We start from the raw sequence: 12,361 nt of genomic DNA on the forward strand, positions 1-12,361 counted from the left end.
TAATTTTGGAAATAGGATCATGTCAAGATAATAGTATACTACTTGGTTGCACTCTGCACCACCTTGTTAAATTAAATGATTCATGCCTGACGATGTCAGAAGAAAAAAAAAGTAAAAAGAAAAAGGAATGCAGAAAAGAAAGCACCAAAATATATGACTATGATTGATGAAGTTGGAATAAAGATTATAAAATTTTACAATTGAAATTTTGTAAAGGTGTAAAAAGTTAGATGATGCTATTTATCTACATAAATATTATGTAGCCAATGGTGTAGCCTAATGTCAATATTGAAAATCATAAAATTTCAGGTTTAATTCTAGGGAATAAAAATACTAGTAGTTGATTTTCTTTTTTTTGTCCAAAGCCATAAATAGACTTGACGGATTACATTAAGTGATTTCTTTCCATTTATTTAAGTTTTGATGATCAGAGTTGTCTAGATGATTTCCTCCCATATGTTCACGAGGACCAGGACATCCGCGTATTTATTGTTTCTAAATTAGACCCTGACACATGAAATAATAAACAGGCCATCACCTTCTTTATATAAGTATATGCCAACCCAAACGCATTCCACGCAAAAAACTCTATATTTTTTTTAGGTGTTACACAAATAATTACTCGCAAAAACATCATAGGTTTCTCTGCTTCAGTAATGGCTACGCAGAGTGTAATTGGGTTCATCGGCTTGGACGATATCAGCTTGGAATTAGCTACTTCTCTTCTTCGTTCTGGTTACTCTGCCCAGGCATTCGAGGTTTGTTACTATTTCTTTTGTTACTCAATTAATTCAAACAACGAAATTCCTGTTCTTTTCAATTACTATGGTTCCTATTGTTTCTTGATCATATTTACTTCTGATTTTTTTAGAAAGGGTTTTCTTCTGATTCCACACTTTCTTGATTTTGGATCATTCTAGTAATGAGGATTGGATAAAGTATATTGGACTTTTTTGACTTAGGGAGAAATTGTAATAGTACGGGATTATCTACAAGAACTGGTATGAGTAAAAAAGAAAAGAAAAGTTGGAAGTCAAGAAGTACAGAAATCCAAGTAAATGAGAGTCAAGCTTGAAGTTTAAGAAAGGGATAATGCTGAGGTTGATGTATTTCATCAAGATCATTATTGAATATTCAGGCAATGATTTATCAATATCTTGAATTAAAATTTAAGAATTTTAAAAACAGTATTTATTTTAACGGTTTGAATGATTTCATTTTTCTTTTCTTTTTCTGGGGTGGGGAAGGAGGAGAGGGATGCATGTACATTATGCAGTACATTCAGGTTTCTAATAGAAACTTCCCATTGGTGGTTTTTATTGGATGTTGTCACATATATATTTCTCGTGACACTACGGATAAATTTGAGTTGTTCTCTGATACTCCCCCCCTACAATTTTGACTGTGTTTACTGTTTGTGACTCTGGACTGCCTGCAGCCATTAGCCTGTAACATGCGACATATAAGAGAGGAACATTCTTGCAGAAGAAGCAGATTTTGAACAATGTATTTTAGGAAAAATATCAAACGCAGTTAAAGTGGATATTTCAAATGCTTAAATTTAGCAGCAACTCAACTGTCAAACAAGAGAAGACTACGTTTCCTGCTACATTATGTAGACATTACAAGTACATTGCATAAGATTGTCTAATTCAGTTTGTCTTTCAGTTTGATATGCTCCGCCTTTCTCTTCCATCCAGGGAGAAATGGTTGCTCAAAAAATGTTTGAAATTATGTAGTTTTACGTTTGAGTTGTTAAATACTTACTGCATTTCTGTACTTCATCTATTGTTTGGTCTAGAGAGAAAACTAACCAAGCATTTTTGACCCGAGGAAACCCCCATTATTCTAATGTAATCTCAGAAAGAAACACTAGCAAGTTGTGATATAAGAAGAAATGTTTTAAGAAAAGCACTTTCAGTTATCAATAACTGATATTGGTCAGTGTAAGTAAAGAATTGCTTTGAAATCTTTTTCATTTACTATCAGTGTATTTGTTCCTTGCCAGAAATGTAAATAATTTGTTTTGTTACAGAATTGTTGAATGTCAAGATGTTAAATTTTCTTTCTACTTGTGAAAAAAGAAGTGAAAGTTTCTTGCTTTGATCTTCAAGATGTTATAAAGAAAACTTTCCTTTCTACTGAAATCTGCTTAAGATTGTTAATTTCCTTTATTATATGTGGTTTTGATATGTATGTTGTATCAACAGGCAGGCAGTCCTTTGGTTGATAAGTTCTCAAAGCTAGGTGGTAAAGTATGTACCAACTCTATTGACGCGGGGAAAGGTGAGATCTGAAATCGCATTTTCTTTAGGTTTCCTGTCCCCAGCTTTCTATTTCAGATTTTTGTTCTAATGTTTGGTTAAGTAATAGTTGCCAGTTGAAAGTATGTACTAATCACTGATAAACTCCTGAAAACTTAGTTTAGACCAAAGTTTTTCTTATGTTTGAAGAATCTGTTCTTGGTTTGCGCCCTTCTCTTGTTTTTGTTCTTCCTTCTTTAGTTTTCTCTCCAACTCTTTAAATTGGTATCACCATCATGTACTTAACTCTTGTCCTTCTCTGGCCTAATATATCGAATTTTCCGGTGGCTTATTTCCTCTGTGAACCTCAAATCTAAATAGATTTTCCATCATAAGTCAAATTATGTTAAGATACTCAAAACCGACTGGAAATGCCCATTTTGAGCTCGCTGGGGCGGATGTTCCTGCTGATCTTGACCTTACAAAGTGTCAGCTTTTGTCTTTCTATACGTAGTCTGCCACTTTTCTTGTCTGTTTTGTCTTTATATGACTGGTCTTTCTTTCCCTTTTTCTGATCGAAAGATCTTCTTCGGCGCGCTATTGCTATAACACCATGTTTTAGAAGAAAGCAAAGAAGAATGTTGGTAATATAAGGGAAATTATATATTGTACTGACCTTGAAAGTCAGATATTTCTATTAGTAGCGTCCCAAACAAATTTCCACCAATATAATCTCGTATTTTTCCTCTCATGATTTCTGAAGACCTAATAAAGGTGATGTTGCCTTGGTTCTCCTTCTGTCTAATAATTCCTTTTATGAATGGCTTGAGGTCATCATTTAAACATGCTGCAGTACCCGGTAAGTAGGTTGGAGAGAAGCAACAGTGTTTATGCTTATCTTTCTTGACATTGTATGGTGAAAGTTCTTTACAGTTTCTCCTGGCATCTTGCTATGTACTGAAATACTATCTGATATTACTTCTCCATTTTCAGGTGTAGCTGCACTAGTCATTTTGCTATCTCATGCTGACCAAATAAATGATTTAATTCTGGGTGACAAGGGTGTTTTAAAAGGTAAATGTCTATGTGCAGAGTATATATCCCAGATTGCTCCCCGATCAGTTCGATGAAGGTGCAATGACTTTGCCTTTTCTTTCGTTACTATTAATGTTTTCTTTTCTTGCTTTACAGGATTAAGCAAAGACACGGTCATCATTTTCCATTCAAATGTATTACCTTCACACATTCAGAAGCTGGAGTTAACTCTAAGAGGCAATATCTTGTTCTGCCTAATTTTCATATTTCTGCAGTATTTAGATAGAAGTGATACATGTTTCATTTTTGCGACCCCTTTCTTATTGTGTCTCTTGTAGACTATGCAGAATCTTTCCGACTTCTTGCTATATACTGCTTTATGGCTTGCTCTCTATTGTTCTTGTTCCAATTGAGCTTGACTTGCATTTTAGTGCACGTAGTCTTAATAGATTTGATGATTCGTTAGACACATGAGATTAAACAAAGTAGGACCTCAAGATGAATATATCTGTGATAAGACATATCAAACAAAAGAAGATATTTTTGTTGTATGTTACTCTATAAGATGAACTAGCATTAGTGATGAGAATTTGATGTAGATATGATATCCCACTAGTGCATAAGCTATGATTTGCAGGGCATTATGATTCGTGATTTCTCATGTTTGCTCTTTGTGGGTGAATTATCAAGGTGAACTGGGCACATGCCTATGATTGTTTATGCATGTGACATCTTATGTTTAGTTGAAATGAATTATTTGTTTTGTGAAGTTACATCTATTACATATTTCAAAGTGAAAACTGAGTTATACATCTTCGCAACGATGATAAAATAGAGGAAGATAGAAACATAGGGATTTACATTTTTGTGTAACTGTCAGTAAAAATTCAACAGAATTCTGCTAATCGTGAACTATTTTTCTTTTGACTAATGTAGATTGTTATGGAACAAACGTCGTTGTTGATATATATGTTTCAAGGGCAGTATCAGAGGATCTAAATGATAAAACTATGGTAAGACAAATTTTCCTGTGATTCCCTCTTCAGAGAAGTTCATTAGAATTTATCTTGTACTTTTATCCTTTGCTGATGCCTGGAATTCTTGTTTCTTTCTTTTCAATGATGGTTAGATTATTTCCTCTGGAAGTTCAGAGTCCATTGCTAGAGCACAGCCCATTCTTTCTGGTGCAGTATATTTGTCTTGCTGTTCTGGAATATTATGCTTTTTATAACATGAGAGAATTAGTTACTCTCATGTTTCTTTGCTTTACTGAGTCATCTTTTTTCTGTGGACAGCTATGTGCGCAAAGCTATACACCTTTGACGAACTCGGTGCCGGAAGGTACATTATGTCTATCTGTCTTGTCTACAAACTTTTGGCAATCTATTTATCTATTACAAATATTCTTGCAGCAAAGCTAAAATGGTGATTGAGCTTCTTGAAGGAATTCATTCTGTTGCTTCGGTGGAGGCCATCTGTCTCGGTGCTCAAGCTGGGATTCATCCATGGATACTTTATGACATAATATCCAATGCTGCTGGAAATTCTTGGTGACTGCATTTGCATTATCATTTTCATTTTTCTCCCATTTAATAGATAAGCTCCTCATGGCTTTTCTGAAGGTGTTTTATGTAATATCTTAAATTAGATAGTTTACTATTCCAAAAAGAATTAAAACATTAGCATATCACTGTTGTCTCTCAATCATATACTCAGTTGCTAAAGTCTATCTTGCACTTGTTCACTTAGTTTCCAGGTACTATCGCTGCAGGAAAATGTCATGGGAAAAAATGACTTTAAGGGATAGTTAGTTAATATGTCTTAAAGATTAACTTTTTTGTTCAAGTTCAAAACTATTGCTGCATGCTCATGCTCGATTCTGTTCTTAAGTTTATAAATGATTACAGTTGGGAGTTTGATCGGGTGTTGTCAACTCGAGCAGTTCAGTTTGGCATCTTACGCTGAAAGCTTGATAGAGTAGGTGTACACATGGTCATGTCATTGGGGTCTGTTTATGTTTTCAATGAGTCACGAGAAGTTAATTGTTTTTGAAAGATTTATTATTCGTCATTTGTAGAAGTCTTGATATTTTAGTTATAATTGACTCTGCTCTGATACTATGCCCTTTCTTTCTCCTGTCCTCAGTTGACTTTACATAACTAGTTGCACATGCTGTCATGCACTGATTTTCCTAATATTCATATTTTGCAGGGTTTTCAAGAATTCTCTTCCCCAGCTTTTGAGGGGCAACCAAACCAAACATCTCTTTCTCAACATATTCGTTCAAAATTTGGTAAGGTTCTTGTGTTGGGTTGCCATAGTTCTTTTCTTTTGAGAGATGACATTACCCTTCAGATTCTGCTGTAAGATGAAATGCTCTTTCTTATCCGAGGTCAATAATATCTTTATGGTTTATAGTAGGTTACAGCAGATGATGCGATCTTCAGAAGGAGAAACCTTAAGTCTTAAATGCACATTCTTTCAGAAAGGCACTTCTCAGTGTTGCTTTACCATTAATAGTTTTCCTTAATTATTAACTATCTCTGAGATCGGCTCATTTTGGGCTGGTCTGAAGTTCAAGACTAGAAGCTTGAAAAAAGATTTTTATATATATCTGGTAACAATTGCTTAAAGTCCCAGGATCGTAACCTGGCTCTGATAGACACAGAGTAGCTTCTACATTGTGCCCCCAATTTTTTTTCGTTTTCTTGAGCCGAGGATCTTTCGGAAACAGCCTCTCTACCCCATCGGGGTAGAGGTAAGGTCTGCGTACACACTACCCTCCCCAGACCCCACTAGTGGGACTACACTGGGTCGTTGTTGTTGTTGTTGGTAACAATTGCTTAAAATGATACTTTGGAATGTGAAAATGCAAAATGGTTAGTTAAAAGGATGTCACATCTAGTTTGAAATTATATGAAGTGATAATTGTTCATATTAGTTTGAAGAGTTGGAAGGGAGAAAAAGTTTCCAATAAAGAAAATAGGTCAAACTTTTTAAAACCTGCCAAAAAGGAAATAAAATCTAATTTAATGGGTCAAAGGGAATAACTTGAAATATTCTGCTTGGTTTTTCTCTTTTCATGGTGTTGCCACTGTATACAGCTTGAAAATTCTTACTAATGTCTGTCTGTATCGTGGTTTGTTTGACTGCTGCAGAGTTCCTGTTTCCTGATTCTTTTTTTGGTGCACTTCAGGGTAACGTACTGGACATGGCGAAAGCACATAAATTCCCCGTTCCACTTTTAACGGTTGCTCATCAGCAACTTATAGCAGGCATAGTACACATTCCTTCATTTTTTAGTTTCGTGGAAGACAATAGTATCATTCAGATGTGATCTCAGTTGCTTTGCATTTTATTTACAGGATCGTCACATCCCCAAGCACAGAGTGATGATGATTCTACATTGCTCAAGGTCAGGTTTGAGTGCATGGGTCAATTTTTAAGGTTTTCACACTCTAATGCAGGAGCTTTTTTTCTCTGCTACTAACATGGTGTTCTACAGGTTTGGGAAAGTTTACTTGGGGTAAATATAGCTGATGCAGTCAATTCTAAAAGTTACAACCCTGAGGAACTGGCCAGTCAAATTACTTCTCAATCTGATACTGTGAAGCGAATTGGTTTCATTGGCCTTGGTGCTATGGGATTTGGCATGGCAACTCAACTGCTGAAATCAAATTTCTGCGTCCTTGGTTTTGATGTAATGCCTTGCATCTTTTATATTTGGTGCTGGACTAGTTCCATGTCAAAATATAATTTTGGAGTAGATATCCTACCTAATTCAACGAATAGCTTTTTCCTTCCACCAACTTTCAAGGAAAATAATACATTTTCCATTTAAAGGAGATTTTGAATGTTCTGGAGAGTGAACCTTTTTACATACACACTACTCAGTCCAAGGCTGAATTTCAGGGAGTGCATCAGAACAATTGTAGATTTCAATTTGGGTAAAATGTATAAACCTATAAAATATGTGCAGATAAAGCAATGTCACAGTTTAGGATAATGGCTTTCGAGGAATATCTTTTTTCCCTTTGAAAACCTAGAGAAGGTGATTCACTTTTTGGGTGACTCTGATAGGTGAAATTAAGGATAAAGAAAGTGGTGGTGAAACTTGGTAGTATTTTCTTCCACTAACCGAGAAGGGAAAAGCTAACTTTGATGTTTTTGCCCTTCCTTGTCCACTGTTACATCCACAGAGACTTGGAATGATAGAACTTTAAGTGATGGTGGAACAAAACTTTCAATGTATTACAATATCTAAGATTTTGTCTGCACTGGTGGCTGTTTGTCTCCGATTCTTTAAAAGAGTTCCCACTAGAAAATGGAGGCTAGAAATGACTTTGCAAGACATATTTTCGTTGGCCTAATGAAAATATTGGTTTCCTTCATTTTTTTAACTGACACATTTTGTGCATTTGCCATAATGATAAGCACCTTCACTTACAAAACATTTTGAAGCGTATCCACTTGCTTACGTGTTGTGTATTGTCCTCTATTTGCTGAAGTTTGTTGTGATTTATTTAAAGCTAATAATTAAGTGAAAGTGATGGTCCTTTTCTCATGAAATTGTAGGTGTATCCACCATCGCTATCTCGATTTGCAGATGCAGGTGGCTTGACTGGAAGTACTCCTGCAGAAGTATCTCAAGGTAAATTAAGATGCTTTTTGAAGTGTGCGGTATGCATAACAAACTGACGAGAATTTTCAGATCTGGTTTTATCTGACAATCTTGTCTGTTTGGGAAAGAGCTTTAAGTTCTATTTTTTGTATATTTCTTAATACTATTGAAGAGGAGGTTGTATGAGTTACTGCCTGGACGAGACCAAGCAAGAACAAGGTTGACTAGCAATCTTGTAAAATCCAAGGCCACCCCATCTCCCTGGGGTCAAGAAGAAAATGAGAAGGGAGTTGGACTTCGGCTTCTATCATTCTTGGATTTGGTTAGCGCAACTCAGATAATGCTTTGTTTTCTGCTCAACAAGTCCAGCGTAAAAGTAGTTTACCAACAAAATCATCTGTCTCTAATATGTGATTGAAAGTTGCTTCTTTACTTTTTGACGAGTAGCATGCCTAGCAAAAGTTTGATGCTATGGGTTATATGCTACTTGCTGTTTACTGCTCACCTTAAATATTTGTTTTGCCCCCTTAATTGTTTCAGATGTAGATGTACTCGTAGTAATGGTCACAAATGAACTACAAGCCGAAAGTGTTCTTTATGGTGATCAAGGCGCTGTGCCAGGTAAATGCTATGCTCTCACTTCTGCATCTATGGACAGGACTAACCATCTTTCTTTTTGTTTATAGCCCTTCCATCTGGAGCATCTATTATCCTCTCATCAACAGTTTCTCCATCATTTGTTAGCCAGCTCGAGAAACGCTTGCAGAGTAAGTTTTTCCTTTCAAACTCCATTGAAATTTGCTTTTCATTTCTGTAATACATTTCCTGGCATTTGCTAGTTCATTCTTTTTTAGGTTCAAGGAGTTTATATATGACTCAGGAAAACAGCTAATTCAAGCCAAAGGGACTTTTGTTATGTGTGTGCACCCACACCCACACCCACACCCACACCCACATGTTTTTTATTTTTAAGTATAATTTTAGGGATAATATCCTTCCGATAATATGATACTGTTTTTTTACTTAGAGTAGACTGCAGTACGAGTTCTATCGATTGAATATACATCCACTTTCCATGTGTGACAGCCAATTTCAAGAGAACTAAGTTTAATTTAATGATCTGTCGATGCTTCACGTGCACTCTCTCGTAATGTTTGTTGTGTCCGTGCGCCTGCGACCACTCGTTTTCTATTTTTAAGTTTTATTTTGGGGATTATCTTTTCATATAATATGATAGCATTTTTACTTAGAGTAGACTGCAGTGTGAGGCCTATCGATTGGATTCCACATGTAACTGCCAATTTCAAGAGAACTAAGTTTAATTTAATGATCTGTTGATGCTTCAGTTGTACTCTCTCGCCAGCTGTAATTAGAGATTATGAAAGCTTCAGTTTTCTCCAGTTTTATGATAGATACGGCCTTTTCTTTTATTTCGAGCCTAATCCTCATATCATTCACATATTAGCAATCCTGTCACTCACAGATGCTTCTCCTTTATCATTCACATAGGTGACCCGAAGAAATTGAAGTTAGTGGATGCTCCTGTTTCTGGTGGGGTTAAAAGGGCCGCTAACGGAACCCTTACGGTGCGGAAATGGAATTTACCTTTCAAAGCTCCGTTTTAGTCATTACTATAAATATTTCAAAAGCATTTATATTTCGCTGAACTTGTGTGGTAACTTACTGAAGCTGTAACATCAATGCTAGATAATGGCATCAGGTACAGATGAAGCTCTCAAGCACACTGGTTCAGTTCTTTCTGGTAAGAAGTGAAATCTTTTATCTGCTCTTACATTAACTTTGAGTTGTTACTATGAGATTTTCCTTTCAAATGGTTCCATTAAGGTACTGATCCTTGTGTGCTTCACTGAACAGCATTGAGTGAGAAGCTTTATGTTATAAAAGGAAGTTGTGGAGCTGCCAGGTAATTTTAATCTGAGTACCATCTTTCTTGGCCTCACTGTATCACTTGATTTCATTGTAGTTAGCTCATTTGGGCATGCCAATACTTCTCCAATCATTTTTCACCTTATCAATGAATTTGTTGCTTCTTGAATGAGTTTATTCTGGAACTAATGCATCAGTTGTTGATTTCATATGTATGCTGGATCCAAAAGTGTTGTAAAGATGGTCAATCAACTTCTTGCTGGAGTTCATATAGCATCAGCTGCTGAGGCAATGGCATTTGGTGCTCGATTGGGTCTTAATACAAGACTATTGTTTGATGTCATTGCAAATAGTGGGGGAACATCTTGGTAGGTAACTCATAGCTATTGAAGAAAACATTTTCCTTCTTTCCATTCAAGTATTTTTTTTAAAATTGTGCAGTGCTCAGATGTTATTTTTTTTTTAACAGCACATGGCGTCAGATTAGTTTATTAAATATGACCCTGAACCTAATTTCTCTAATCTTGTAGCTGTGAACTTTATAATGCTTTAATCCTGAATAAAGAAAGCCAGTCCTATAAATAGAGAGATTGGATATCGGGACTCCTTTTATGATTCAGAGTGGCAACTACATTGTCTTCTAATTTAGTTTGGATGAAAAGTCAATTATTATTTCTTAAAAAGATAGATGTTTCTATGTAATAGTGGTCCTTATGCCTGTGAGTATCATCTTTAGAAGCTCACTCATGATTGACTTTATCCAACCATGAAAAACTTTTATTCCTCAGGGAATCATCTCAGCATCTTGTGCATGAGTTGTTGTTTGGTTCTTTGGACATGGTAGAAATAGTTGTTGAATTGTACTTACCACCTCATCTAAAAGTTTAAATTAGTTAAAAAGATACTTATCATCATTTAATTGTATCTTTAACAGATTTGAGACTCAAATTAAGACTGCTTGTTCTATACTCTGTTGAAATGTGTGCATCATTACATCTAATTAAAACATTGTTAGAGTGGACACTTCTATTATTGTAATTATTTTTTCATCAATAGTTGATTGATTGATGCCTTCAACAATAGTCTTTTGAGAGATGCTAGCAAATGCTTCACCACTATTATTTTATTGTAACCTTTTTACCAGTAAAGTTGGACTTTGTAAAAAAGGAAATTGTAAATATGCATGTCTCAAGTATTCTCTTTATTTTTTTTCTGGAGGGAGGTCAGTGTCTTCTGTGCATGAATTGTGAGAGAGTTTACATATATATTGGGTTGTCCCATGGTGTTATGCAGTAAATCATATTGTTTAATTCATCTGTGATTGGAAATGAGACAATGTTAGAAAACCTCACCTTTATTTGCTTTAATACCAGCAGACTTGCTTAACTTATATGGTGTCTTCTAATTCTCAAAAATGAGGTTCTGAGCTCCTGTAATGTTCTAGTTCAAACATGATGTACCAACCTTTTGGTTTGGGTGCTCTAAAAACATTGACCAATGCCTGAGAAATTTCTGGTTTGCCTCCTGCTTTGCCTCCTTACATTGTTTCTCCCAATCCTAATTCAACATAGAGCTATTTACACTTATTTGTAGAAATTTTTCTTAATCTGTAACGTGAGATTTGTGTAATTGTGTGGACAGTGGAATTTATTTGGATTTGTGTTTTGCTGCAGGATGTTCGAGAATCGCGGGCCACACATGATAGAAAATGATTATACACCGTTGTCTGCACTTGATATCTTCGTGAAGGATCTGGTGAGACTGATAAGCTATGAATATATTCATATTGCAGCTGCATTAACATTGGTTTTTTATTTCCTTATGGCTATTCGTATGGTTTTAACAGGGCATTGTTTCTCGTGAAGGCTCATCACGCAGAGTACCGCTTCATATCGCAAACATTGCCCACCAATTATTCCTGTCAGGTTTGGTTAAGATTTTTTTTCCTTTCTATTTTAGCTGTATGCATCATGTACTGCACTACATTTCATTTTCATTCCCAAATCGTCTCAATCATATTCAATCTTTGTACCAATTATCCGTATCTGGTAAGCTCTGAAAGAAAGTGATATAGATAGATTTAGCTTTTTTTTCGAACGATGGTTGTATTTGGTGATTGAATTGGCCTTCACGAATAAATGTTTTTCATTGATCCCAGCAATATAGGCAGTGAAGTTTAGTTTCAACTAAAAGTATTACAATGAGAAGACACTGCAACTGTCTATGATTCCTTATTAGTAGTGTCAATATAACATTTGGTTTCTTCGTCGCGTCACTCCTCCGAAAGAAGAAAATTCTTGATGCATGGAGACTATTGTCATATGGTAGAACCTTAATAATTTATGGTCAAAAGACTGCGAGTTTCTGGTGCTAATAAAAAAAAAGAAAACATTAAGTGCAATAAAGCTGGGTTTCTCATTATTTGCCTTATGGTCTTATGGACATTCCATTTCAGCTCACTTTCTTCACCATTTTGTTCTCCAAATATCTTTGAATATCATCCCCGAATAGCATGCTAATTTAGTTCAGGTTGGGCCCTGTTGAAAAGATCCTTGTGTCGCTTTTTTCTGGGGGG

At 35.5% G+C, this 12,361-nt stretch overlaps 1 protein-coding gene across 1 annotated transcript in view; it reads left to right on the forward strand.

Annotated features, from left to right (window-relative positions):
• LOC109223953 overlaps positions 435-12,361 on the forward strand; it is a 25,394-nt gene continuing 13,467 nt past the window's right edge. The window contains exons 1-21 of the mRNA XM_019388460.1: positions 435-758; positions 2,211-2,286; positions 3,237-3,317; positions 3,435-3,515; positions 4,215-4,291; positions 4,408-4,462; positions 4,574-4,619; positions 4,691-4,828; positions 5,490-5,571; positions 6,475-6,553; positions 6,644-6,693; positions 6,784-6,978; positions 7,854-7,929; positions 8,440-8,520; positions 8,586-8,666; positions 9,409-9,485; positions 9,607-9,661; positions 9,775-9,823; positions 10,017-10,154; positions 11,460-11,541; positions 11,633-11,711. Coding sequence (XP_019244005.1) covers positions 657-758; positions 2,211-2,286; positions 3,237-3,317; positions 3,435-3,515; positions 4,215-4,291; positions 4,408-4,462; positions 4,574-4,619; positions 4,691-4,828; positions 5,490-5,571; positions 6,475-6,553; positions 6,644-6,693; positions 6,784-6,978; positions 7,854-7,929; positions 8,440-8,520; positions 8,586-8,666; positions 9,409-9,485; positions 9,607-9,661; positions 9,775-9,823; positions 10,017-10,154; positions 11,460-11,541; positions 11,633-11,711 — 1,780 coding nt within the window. The 5' untranslated portion in view covers positions 435-656. The remainder of the gene's footprint in view (positions 759-2,210; positions 2,287-3,236; positions 3,318-3,434; positions 3,516-4,214; positions 4,292-4,407; positions 4,463-4,573; positions 4,620-4,690; positions 4,829-5,489; positions 5,572-6,474; positions 6,554-6,643; positions 6,694-6,783; positions 6,979-7,853; positions 7,930-8,439; positions 8,521-8,585; positions 8,667-9,408; positions 9,486-9,606; positions 9,662-9,774; positions 9,824-10,016; positions 10,155-11,459; positions 11,542-11,632; positions 11,712-12,361) is intronic.

Source organism: Nicotiana attenuata, chromosome 3 (assembly GCF_001879085.1).
Source record: "Nicotiana attenuata strain UT chromosome 3, NIATTr2, whole genome shotgun sequence".
NCBI lineage: Eukaryota > Viridiplantae > Streptophyta > Magnoliopsida > Solanales > Solanaceae > Nicotiana > Nicotiana attenuata.